At 36.3% G+C, this 12,943-nt stretch overlaps 1 protein-coding gene across 2 annotated transcripts in view; it reads right to left on the reverse strand.

Annotated features, from left to right (window-relative positions):
- Positions 1-1,408: 1,408 nt before the first annotated feature.
- Positions 1,409-12,943, reverse strand: part of HNF4G (hepatocyte nuclear factor 4 gamma) — a 62,157-nt gene continuing 50,622 nt past the window's right edge. For both annotated transcript variants that reach the window (XM_065831396.2, XM_065831394.2), the window contains exons 5-10: positions 10,206-10,361; positions 8,085-8,172; positions 5,834-5,986; positions 5,417-5,653; positions 4,808-4,930; positions 1,409-4,419 (exon numbers count right to left, since the gene is read on the reverse strand). In XM_065831396.2, the coding sequence (XP_065687468.1) occupies positions 4,301-4,419; positions 4,808-4,930; positions 5,417-5,653; positions 5,834-5,986; positions 8,085-8,172; positions 10,206-10,361 (876 nt within the window). In that variant the 3' untranslated portion in view covers positions 1,409-4,300. The remainder of the gene's footprint in view (positions 4,420-4,807; positions 4,931-5,416; positions 5,654-5,833; positions 5,987-8,084; positions 8,173-10,205; positions 10,362-12,943) is intronic.

Genomic DNA, 12,943 nt, shown 5'->3' on the forward strand with positions numbered 1-12,943 from the left:
AAAGACTTTCAGGAAAAATGTGGAGCTAATTATATTCCTTCTATATATTTTAACATAGTAACACAAATATTGGAGGTGCAGAACTAGAAATAGTGTGTTGGAAATACATAAAAAATTTTATTCAGTCACAGACTGACAGACATCCTTCCGGTGAAAACAGAACTACCAAGAACACAAATATCAACCAAGACCTGTAACAGTTTTTGTTCTTATATTCTGAGAATGTTAAATTTTCTGTCACAGAAGGTTCCTGGAATTCAATAAATACCTTCACTCAAGTTCAGAATTCCTTAGTTGGGAGGAATTGTGTACAATGTTTGGAACTGAAAGCTAATATATCCATCTCTCTGTAAAATATACAGCCCTGATTCACCTTATGGAGCTGTTTGTAAACTTGATTTACAGAAATCCTTAAAGAAGAATTTGTCAGCGCTACATGTCTTTGAAAATGTAGGGGGTTTTCCATGTTTTCTTCATTGTAGGCTGAAAAAAAAACCTCGCCTATTCCCTGAAATCATTACGTTCCTTCACCCAAGTCAGCATTTACAAATAAAGGGCAGAAAAATCCTTCACCTAGAGTAATCAGCCACAGACACAGCTTCCCAAAGGGACCTAAAGATCTCCAGGGCTCAGAAGTGAAGCCTCTTCCACCTCCCACCACAGCTTTGGCTTGCAGCTCTGCACTTGAAGGTGGAGCACATGTGACCAAAAGCAAGCTGCCCAATTCATTGTGCTACTATCACCCTCTCAATAAAAAAAATAATTAAAAAAACCCAAAAAACCCAAAAAAACCAAAACACAAAAAAACCCCCAGTTCTATTCAAAATCTACTCAAAGGAGACATACCACTGAACACACTTTCCAATGCTAAGCAGATAATGGTTATTTAAAAAAAAATACATCTTAAGGAATCTTTCTAAAGTTTACGAAGTCTTTATTTACAAAACAAATAATGGCTTAGTTGCAGCTGAAGTGCCCTAAATAAGAATACACTGGAGCAATGAAAGGGAGTGATTTGTTAAGTTATTCCTGTCCAGAAAAAAAAAAAAAAAGGCTGTAGAACATATGCTTCATTTTAAACACAGCTGGAATTAACCATGTGCTTCAATTCTTTTCTGAGTCAGAATTAAAATTGAAAACCATAGCTGTGTAATACTTTGCCATGTTACAGTAGAATCAACGAAAATGTTGCCATCATATTCTTTCATATGATTTCAATATCCTGCTTGAGCAGAGGGGTTGGACAAGATGACCTCTAGGGCTCCCTTCCAATCTCAGCCACAGTGATGTTGTGAAGACTGTAGAGATTAAAGTTTTTTTCAGTTTTATATTTACTTATATCATAAGCAATATAAAGCATTGTCATTGTTTATGTAAATAGTCACAGAATTAGCAAAAGGCAAATGTGTTATTAGGATCATTCATTTTTCTTTATTGAGCTTTGATGAAAAACAGTCCATTTGAAATATTTCCAGCAACCATTTCAATTCCAAATGCTCAACACAAAAACTTGGTATCAGAGTTCAAACATACAAAGTTACATCTCATTATAATTTAATATTTAACAAAGCTAATCATTTCTGATTTTTTCATAATTAAGTTTACAAAAATAATGTTACATTTATAAAATAAATCAGCTTTTCCCAATAAATTACAGTGGTGTTCTTCTTATTCAAAACTGCAATATATCATACAAAATAGATAAGAACTTTTTGTCAGATAAAATACTAAAGTATATTTTTCATCCAGTACATTTTGGCAGTGTGTTAAAACTTTTTATTGTACACTTGATATCTAAAGTACCGTGTGAAAACTAAACCCGTTCAGCTATTATGCACATTGCTTATATAAGGCAAGGTTGGGGACAACTTTTTATTTCCAGTTATATGTTTTTAGTTAGACCAATACTGCCATGTTTATGTGACTGACTTAATTAATCTGACCCAGTAAAGTCATGGAGATCCATCTTCAGCCAAACATTCTCTCTATGACTAGTACACAAAAGTGACTCCCATCAGTCAACTTTTGGCTACTCAGTATCTCTCATGCATGCTTTACCTTTACATTTCCTCTAAAAGGATTGGTGGCCAACCTGTAAAAGCAGCACAGTCTGGATCCCCCTAAAGTTAATGGTAAAACTTTGGTACTTTATTCTGTCATAAAAACCCATACTAAAAGGAACTTATAAAAAGAGCAATGCATTGCTAAAAAATAAACAGTAACCAACAAAAAGAAAGACACTCTACAGAGCAAAAGGCAAACATTAAGAGCTACGATATGCAGACTTTACAAAAGCAACTACTTTAAAATAACATAAAGAAATACAGCAGCTATTTGGTGGTAAGTGTATTCTCATTAAAGTCTTTTGAATGTTCAGGTCAGTTCAGCATTTACGGTGTTACATTTCCTGCCTGCAAAAAATCTATCTGAAGGATCATAATAGTTGGTTTGAGTAATTTTTAAAAGCCAGAGGTTTAACTACACCATCTTTGGATGCTGCGATTAATGCACCTTGCAGAATTTCTGACTCCACTATGTTTTCTCTTTGCAATAGTTTGGCAAACCGCAGTACTTTATTCTCTCTTTTTTTCTCTGTTTCTCTCTTACATTACTTCTGGGAAGAAAGTCTACCTTAAAGTACTAAAAAAATCATTGCTGTCTAAGATAAAATGTGCAAAGAGGTGATTTTCTTATGACATCAGTATTGTATGAACAGCAGGTCACTTTATACATCACAATAGATCATGTTCACAAATTGTTACTGAGTGAGCATATGCCCAAGTGAGCATGTGTCACAAGGTCCCCTTTGTGCAAATCCACAGAGGGTCCAAATCCAGACAGGTATTTATAGACTCCAGACACAAAACTTAGTCAGTGTTGGCTCCCCCAAGACCAGCAGGGGAGGAAGAAGAGAAGGAGAAGGGGGCTCGTCACAGTAAGTCAATTCATCCCAAGCTTCTGAAAAACTCTTAAAAATCCAGAGAATGAGCATTTGGTGTGCTGGTACTTTTCCGGTTTGAAATACCATGGCTCAAACCAGGAACATCTGGAGCTGAACTTAGGCACATCTGCTGCTTGAGTCAGTAAGCCATACCTCTCCAGACACAGAGCTACTACATAACTACAAATACTCTATAAGTTAAGTTTACAGTGATTGCTGAAACATGGATTCACTAGCCAGTTAGGCAAGTAAACTCAATGGCTATATTTACACTAGTAAATCAAACAGTAAAAAGTCTATACTCCAGCCCTGAGGTCAAGTGGCATATTCCTAGTTATATTCTCTATGCACCTATAGACAGGTGACCATATCCAAAGTACCTAGTGAAACGTGTCCTAGACTGGCTTAATTCCCAAAATCTGTCCAGTTGTTAGGGAGAGTACGAAGTAGTTAGTCCTTACCAAAAAGCATACCAGTCACTGTTCTAACAATTTTGCCATATAAATGCCTGCACCCATGCCTTGGTACTGTTCACTTGGCTGATATAGACATCACTGTCTATGCAGATTTTAGAAAGTCCTCAAACATGTCTGCACGTGGCAGGCCTTCCGATTCATACAAACAGATAAGCAGGGAGAATTCAACTCTTTTGTTGAATTTTTACTTGAAAGGGAAGATTCTTTCAAGTAAGATTTTTTTTTTGTTTTGTTACAATTAATTGGGTATTTTTGTCCATTATTTTCTCCTTTAATACATATGGTTTGTTTGGTAGCCTACTGCTTTACCATTTAAGGATTCTTGGCTTTTGTTTGATTAACCTACTTTCAATGTCTACAGTTCACAGCTAAACAAGCGCTAACGAGTTCTGTCACAATGAAAAAATTATTAATATATACACGACTAGAACAATAATATTAAGACAAAAACTGAAACAGAAAATAAAAAATTAATCTGTGCAGTTAAAAGATCTAAAAATAATATCAACCTCTATACATATTTGTTGGACTGCAGTGTCCACAGTTACAGTTGTACATGGCAGTCAGAACAGTGAGTATCACTTCCCAAATCATGAGGTGTTTTAAGAAACACCCACAGTAGTGGCTGCTGTGGAAATAATTTCCTTTATCATCCTGAGATTTTAAATGTGCAAGTGTCCTACCAGTTTATCTAGTGCATAAAAAGGAAGGAAGGAAGGAAGGAAGGAAGGAAGGAAGGAAGGAAGGAAGGAAGGAAGGAAGGAAGGAAGGAAGGAAGGAAGGAAGGAAGGAAGGAAGGAAGGAAGGAAGGAAGGAAGGAAGGAAGGAAGGAAGGAAAGGAAGGAAGGAAGGAAGGAAGGAAGGGCAAAATAGACAAACATTATCACAATGGTTTTTGTTTCAAAATAGATTGTTGTGCAATTACTGAAGCCTGATTTGTAAGTGTTTTGTATTCTTGCCCAGAGCCTTGGGGAGGGGAAGGTAGTGGGGTTTCTGGAGTTGCTGAAAAAGAATATAGAAAGAATTACATATTTTTATATTCCAACCTATTCTGCATACATATATACCTACTACTGTCCCAAAAGGAAGTTCTGTTACATTTGGCGTGCTAGGTAAATATTATTTATCAGATTTTTTAATTTTTTAAAAATCATGCATGTGAAACCAATGATATATCAGAATAGTGCTGAATTTTAAAAATCAGATTAAATTCAGGTCAAAGTCGCTTACTTAAGATTATTTATATACATAATTTTTTAGTGCACAATTATTTTCATTTAAGAATTATGATGAAATAACTCTATGACCACTGACAGGCCACCATTCTAATTAATATTTTTAACTTTAACACTGAAATTTTATGACAGAAGGTTAACTTGTAATTACTTACAAATCTGTTCTGTATGTACAGGAGCAGACATTGAACTTATGAGGATAGTTTGGCCAGTTAATGGATCTTGGGCTAAGTGAGGATGTACTGGATGATGCAGATGACTGGCATCATTAGAAGTACCTGCAAAAAGAACACGAGCACATATCAATTTTAAAGAGCATGTTGTTGCCAGTGAGTTATATTGCAATAATTACATTTCCAAAGAACAAATATTTTGATTGGCAATTTGAAAAATTGTCTCTGGGTATTCATTAAACAATTTAACTAGACTTCAACCATATTAAGTACTGTGTTTATTTTCACTGGTTTGACTGCATTAAGAGTGGATTTCATTAAATATTTGTAAGAATTCTTCCATCTGCCTGGAGAGTCATATGACTAGATATCCAGCAATGACTGAGAAGTACACAGCACAATCTGAGGTTGTAAGACTGTGACTAAATGAGCGGCCAAGACAAGAAGGCTTTAGCTAACAATCATATGACTCAAAACTCAGCCAGCAAAGCAGCGGTCAAAGTGCTTGCTTATGTCATGATTGTCTCAACATCCCAGTATGCTAAAGTTGACATAATACAACATGGTAAATTTAAAAAGTTGTTAGCTTACCTCCCAGTAACATTTCCTGAAGCAAACTGTCAATTTTAACAATTCCAAACAATTTAACCAATTGTATTTGCTCAATCATTTGCCAAGTGATGCTCTGGAGTGTAGGCAGTAGAAGCAGAAGTTCTCCAAATCTTCCTCGGGAGTCATACTGACGGTCATTAATATAATCCTCTAAACTGATTTGGACTTGGAACCGCATGTTCTTAATCTTCATTGGATTACTCAGACCCTTTGCATCTTAAAAAATGAAAAAACTAAAAGTCAAGGCAGATTAGGATTTGGGAGGAGCACCTTACTTTTTTTCATTTTATTCTTTTCCGTCCAGCTAGATAACATGAGCAGGTGCAACATCAACAAAAATTACTTTCGGTATAATAACATGCACAATAATTCTGAGAGAGATTTTCAAAAAGGTACCTGGATCAAAAAACACAATTGCTTTCAAGCAAGCATACTCATTGTCATCTATTTGAATTTCCTGGAAGGGTCGAACTAGTTCATCTAGAATCCGATTTGCCACTCGGCTGATCTCTACTTCAGTGCTGTTGCGATGGATTATGTAATTGTTGCCTTGGAGAGAAAGAATACCAACATATGGATTTATATAAAGACTTCAATGTAACATACTAGATGTAGTCCATATTCAACAACATCTTTTATTCTGCCTAATCAAATTGTTTAATTTTTTCTAAAGTAATAACTCTTCTTTGTATCATACAAAACTGTTCTTTGCAGGTAAAGTATATGTGTGAAGTACAGCTGTCACCCATTAAATAATCTGTCCATGTAAATACACCAACACATGCAGCTACTGATTAGTCCACAAGACTGAGGTCCATGTTTGAATGCAGAAGCATGGAGCAAGAAGACCCTTATCTTTACATAACAGCTGAATATAATGATACACTGATCTTAAAATTTCATGTTTCCCCATTAAAATAATAAATCTGAAGCTGAATGATCAGGATTTATCAATTGACAAAGAAGCCTTTTTCAAGAGGAGGCACCAGGAATATTTCTAACAGATGCTTCTGCTATTCCTTATAAAATTTAGAAACATCTTAATATTTTCGGTGAAGAATGAATTTTCCCTGCTCTTTTAATTTAAATTTTTTATTTTGGGGAAGTCTCCATCATCTTAATTTACCTTCTGTCCAGAAACCATTTGATCTAAGTGCTGAGAAAAGTGGGAAAGCCACAGAGCTTCCAGAAGCCATCAACCAGTTTTTGAAATAAAAGCTGATGATTATATCACAAGACATCCATACCAAAATGACTCATAAGCTCTACAGATATGTATCTCCAAATATCAAAAATAAGCCTTGGAGCCTCAAACTGTTTCTTCTTTCAGTATATATGCTGATGTTGGTGATGTTGACTATAATTTTCTGCTTATTATTTTCTCATTATTTGCCCTTATTACCTCCTAATCCAAATAATGATATAAATATTTACTTTTTATTTCTGTTAATTTTGCCAGTAAAACTGTATCTAAAGAACTATGTTATGAATGTAATTTTTTATAGTCTTTAATTTGAAAGGATTGATGGTTAGAGTAATATCTCCAGAACAAACCCTCCTGTCCCTTTAATGTTACCATATGTGTAAAAAATAAATTCAAGCTGATAAAGAGCTACATAAAGGAAGGCCCAAAGAGGAAGGAGAACAAGTAGCAGAAAACCCCCTCACACCACACAACCAGCAAAGAACCTAGTCTGAGTCTATATTCTGCATAGTCTTGCCTCACTTCATAAATCCTGTCCAAGAAGACCTACACATTTTCTCACAAAACAGCCCAAGTGCTGCACATGTTTGATGAGACTCTTTTTGCCAGGGTGCACTTCAGACGGGCAGAGAACTGTGTCAACCAACACTAACAAATGCCTCATCACATCACTATTGACACAGGCACACATTATATTACTGTGCCTCTCTCTTGTGTGAATGGAGAGGAGACATGCTTCCACCACGCGATGATGTCCCCTTCCCTAAAGCCATGCTCTCTTTATACAACCCAGTGAAGGAGACATTTCAAATGACCAAGAATATGCTTATATGGGTGTGACTCCTCGCTGTGCCATGAATGCACCCACCTCCGACATGGCAGTGGACAACAGGCAGGCTGTTTACAGGATGGCCACGTGGTGACTGTCAAGGCAGTAGTGAGAGGACTCGGGAAAGTGGGTTGCGGGGAACAGGCTGTCCAATTTTCTACCCTGTAGGGTCTTCTCTGACTATTTCTGAAGGGCTCTTGGGAAAGATCCAGATAAATGGTTTTCACAAAGACTGAAACAAGTCTGCTTGCCACAGGATGGCTGTTCCTCTCTTAAGCAAAGATTTTATATGGGGTTTTTTGTTGTTGTTTTGTTCTGGTTTTTTTATGGACAAAAGTGCAGAGAGGACACTAACGTAAAGAGACAATCTGCCAGAATTTCCCTTAAGTTGCAGTTTCTGGTATCCAATAAACCTTTAGCTGTATTAACTCACAAAACTGTCCACCTGCTTTTGCTGGAACAGGGCACATGACATTATATCATTAATAGCTACTTGGCATTCGCAAAATACATTGCTTTGATTGTGCCAGAACAGTTGCCCCACTTAAGTGATTATATGGTTGCTAATGTACTGTAGCATCATCATTATTAATTAAAACAAAACCAATATTTACCTAAAAGTAAAATGTCCTTATATGCCATGGATCGTTTTGCTGCTCCGAGCAACAGGTGTTCCCCAGCATGTGCTCTTAGGAGGGCAACCTCAGGAGGAAAACAGTATACTCATTAGAAGATAAAGCACTAAGTTCCAATAAAGGCAAAATAAATGAGGTTGCATATTACTATGAGTGTATTCAACTATAGGTACAGGTTTAAGACTGTTAATATTCTAATGTAAAATGTAAAGTGGATGTAAAAACCTTAGCACTATATTAACAGCACACTATAATTAAATTGTCCTCTGTCACTTCTAGCATTTGGTCTAGCTTTTAAACATGCAGGTCTGCAAAATACTTCTCAATAAATACTTGAATTTTTTTCCTAGTACCTATTCCCTTGTGTTAGTTAGGTGGCACTTAAAAGAGCTTTTTGCCCAACAAAGCCAGATATGCTAAAATATCTACTACTGCCAACAAAGAGGAAAAATTATTCATACCAGGAAGGCACTTAAAAATGTGGTATTTAGTTTACTCTTTGTCATCTATTTACTTTTGTTTGTTTTTAATGTCTGCTTGAACCTTCAGTGCTGGCCTCTATTTCCTCAAGGAACTCCTCTCTTGGCAAGTAATTATTTTCCCCAAATCCAAACCAATACTTTATGAGGTATGTGAAGGTACACAGCACCTAGGAATACTTAATTGTTAAGACTTTTCAGATTCTCAGTAGAGTTAACTTATCTACTCTGGCCTGCTCTATGGTTTGTAAATCAGGCTGATTCCCAGATCAGGAATCATTTGTTCAAAACCAGATGGTCTGTTTTATGACTAAATGCACAATTCCCCTTACAAAGAGGCTATCACAGATGCGAACGTGTCATTTGTTTTAACTCCCAATACCTTTGTTAATACTTTTGTAAGATACTTAAGGTTCTGGAGTATTTCCCAAAAGGTACTCTTCAAGCTGCACAGCAGTGGTGTTTTCAGCCTATCTTTGTAAGCTGAGGTTTTTTTAATACAGACAGGAACTTTTTAATGAAGTCTGATCCCTTCTCTTTTCTTTCATGCCATCTTAACAGTAAAAACAGAAATATTTTTGCTTGCTTTTGTTTCCCTTGTGTAACCAATGCATTTAAAATTCTAACTCTTTCACATGAACAGATTTTTAACTTATTCCAGTATGTTGAGCTTGTACATACATATCATATTCTGTGGATCTGCAAAGACATCATTAAGCTACTATTTTTGGGGGTCTCCTGTGGCCTGAAACACCTCCATATTCCTGAGGAAGAGTATAAAAGGGAATGAGCTCAGTCTCAAACCCAAGGATGATCTAACCCTCCTTGCAGGATTTTGTTAAAGACTAAGAAACTGGAGAGACAAAAAGGAGGTATTACTCCTCACACTTCACAGAGTCATTTTGAAGCTGAATCAGATTTTAGCGGACTGGAATCAAGTGATCCTGAGACATGAATTAATCTCCTGCCCAGACGACCGGCGAGAGAACTGCTTACCACAACGTGGAGACACTGTTTCTGAGATGTGATGATAGATCAGACCTCTGTCATAAAAACCCTTAAAAATTTTCAAGATTTGATGCATTTTCTGCCACACTCATTATATACAACATAGTTTTAGTATATTGTGTTATATGAAAGATTATTTCCTATGGATTGATAACAGTATGTATGGCATTTGCTAGAGATTTTAATGGCTTTTTGTTTTTGCAGGTACAGAAGACCTCCTTCAAATGAAAAAAACCAGGCTGTCTTAAACCATATTATAATGAAAGGTTAACATGTTATAAATACTGTGCAAGATTAGAAAAAACATGGGGTTTTTTTATAATATTTTTTTCATTTTTGCATGCAGCCTGGTATCTCTGCTTCCAAAAGAATACAGAAAAGCACAAAACACTGGAACACATACTGGTTTGCCGCTTCTTTTTTTTTAATGTGCTAGAGCCTTATAAACTTCCTCTATTTTTTTTGTGGTGGTCCTATTTCAAAACTTTAAAAAATTTTAATATGTTCCAGGTCTATTTGGTCATAAAAAGAAGGAGTGTTTTATCATAACACTTAAATATCACAGAAATAACAGGGCAGTAATTAAAGTTCTCTCTTTGGTCTCCTCTTATACCTGGTCATCCAGTGGTAATTCACAGAAGCCTGGAATATATTTAGCCCATTCCACCAGGACCAAAAGTTGTTGCTTCATAGATTCACAGACATCACTAATACTAGCAATTTTCTTAACATTTATGTCAGTGCTAGCACCAGGACTGGAGATTGAGATCTGGCCATAGTGAGAGAAAAAATTAACAACGTTAAATTTCATAGAATTGCATTTTCACTGGTTAACAGCATATTTAAGAAAAAATTGCAGTAGTAATTATGCATATTCTTGAGAAATTCCTTCACCGTACGGATCATTAGTCTGCACATAAATGATACAATTTTATTTATCATTATTACCAGTTGTATTGTAGTATGTTAAAAATTACACTATTCTTATCTTGATACAGTATCTTCTCAGTCCAAAGTACTATTTTTAAATTTTAAAGCCCTTACTTGGGGGGGAGGGCAGGGAAGCTTTTCCTTTAAAATGATTGATATTTGCTTAATTTCAAAAAAAAGAGAAAAAGAGCTCATAGGAGCATGCAGTAACATTAAGGTCAAAGAAAGAGAGAGATAAAGGGGTAGCATGTTCTTCTAGTGAAAAGATAAGTATCATTAACTTTAGAAAGTAAAACGGGGGTTCTTTAGTGCCTGGAGGAGAATGGTTTGTAATGATGAAGCAGCAGTATAGGCAGAGGCCTGAGACATTTCAGAGCAAATGTAAAGGATATGAGTGTGCATTAGACCACCTGCAGTGAACAGTGTTCTGTGAAAGAAGAAGACAGCAATATATTTCTGGGCCTGAAGCTGGGGCACTTTCACATAATCACTGAGCCAAATCTTGAAATTCTTAATGACTTTTCAAGTAAAGGAACAAAACCAGGCTTGCTCTTAAGCCAGGCGAGAAAGACAACATAAGATAAAGCCAAGCCTGAGAAAAGGTCAGTTTATAGTTGCTATTATACCAGGGAAGACAGAAAGACGAAAGACAGGAAGAAAGACAGGAAGAAAGACAGAAAGACAGAAAGACAGAAAGACAGAAAGACAGAAAGACAGAAAGAAAGAAAGAAAGAAAGAAAGAAAGAAAGAAAGAAAGAAAGAAAGAAAGAAAGGAAGAAAGGAAGGAAAGAAAGAAAGAAAGAAAGGAAGAAAGGAAGGAAAGAAAAAAGAAAGAAAGAAGAAGAAAAGGAAAGATGAAAGTAAGGGAAAGGGAAAGGGAAAGGGAAAGGGAAAGGGAAAGGGAAAGGGAAAGGGAAAGGGAAAGGGAAAGGGAAAGGGAGGAAGAAAAAAGGAAAAAGGAGAAGGAGAAGGAAAAGGAGAAGGAGAAGGAAAAGGGAAAGGAAAAAGAAAAGGAAGCAGGAAAAAGAAAAAAGAGAAAAAAAGAAAAAAGGAAAAGAAAAAGAAAAAGGAAAGGGAAAAGGAAAAAGAAGAAAAAGAAGAAGAAAAAGAGAAAGGAAAGGGAAAAGGAAAAAGAAGAAGAAAAGAAGAAAAAGAAAAAGAGACACCACCACAACAACAGCAAAACCTCACCACTGTAAAAGGTCTATTAAACTGACTTTCACTTTACTTTTTACTACAAAAAGCATACTTGGGAAATTCTGTAATTTCATTATCTCCTCCCACCCAAAAAATCTTCCAGTACTGTGTAGCTACAAATTTCAGGATGGTAGATGCTGTTTAGGTTGACTCCTACCAGATCCCCTTCACTTCCAGATCAATGTTAAATCCCCCAGTGAGATCTGTGGTGAAACCTTATTACCCTTAGGTCATCAAAAGGAGCTGCACTTCTGAACTAAAGCTCAGTGCTTCCTACATAATTCAGTAGTCTAAAACACTGAAAACATCTTAGGTATAAATGGCAGTTAACCAGCTGAACATTAGTTCTCAGGAAAATACAGCAGCTAAGCAGGTGAAAAATCCTCAGACACCTAATTGAAAGGTTATCATGTAAGAAAAAGTTAGAGGTATTGTCTCTTTGTAGACACAGAATTTGTGAAACCCCTGCTGTAATCACAAGTCCATTTCTGGCATCTGTTCTACAAAAACATAGTTGAAATACTGAATATCATTGAGGTGATAGTTAACAGAACAATTCACTCCAGAAAACCTTCAGTACAGAAAGAGAGTAAAGAAGTTCAACATATTTCATTTTTTCCAGAAGAGTAAGAGGAGTCTTGATCATGATTCAAAAATACCTACACAGAGAAGAGAGTTCTGATAGCAGGAGGCGCTCTCATCTACCAGAAAAAGATACCACCATGCATCAACTCAATTCAAGAAGGTGAAGAACAGGCAGATTGTTTAACCATTAGACCTTCTGACTTATGAAGTTACTACATTGTCCTTGCTTTTATATCTTTTAATCAAAGCTATGCATCTTTATAAATTGTATCTTACAGGACAACCTATAGACTGTGCGCTGAAATTACTTGCTGAGCCTCTGCGCTGAAATTAGTTGCCGAGCCTCTGCTGGGGATTTACGGGATGACTCCCATGGAGCTCATTATGAATGCCTAGGCTTGCATCACTTCAAAAGCATATGGAGCTGAGAACTTTCTGTTTCTCAGTTGTTTTAACCCGCCTCTCATTCCTGGGGTGCAACAAGGGAGTTGCTGACTTCACCGAATCATAGTTCAGCCCAGGTTGGAGGGGACCTTGAAAAGTCATCTCATCCAACTTTTTGTGAGAAAGAGAGACTAGATGATGTTACCTACCACCCTGTCCAATCACATCTTGAAAAACTCCATTGACAGAGACTCC

This window comes from Patagioenas fasciata, chromosome 2 (genome assembly GCF_037038585.1).
Source record: "Patagioenas fasciata isolate bPatFas1 chromosome 2, bPatFas1.hap1, whole genome shotgun sequence".
Classification (NCBI taxonomy): domain Eukaryota; kingdom Metazoa; phylum Chordata; class Aves; order Columbiformes; family Columbidae; genus Patagioenas; species Patagioenas fasciata.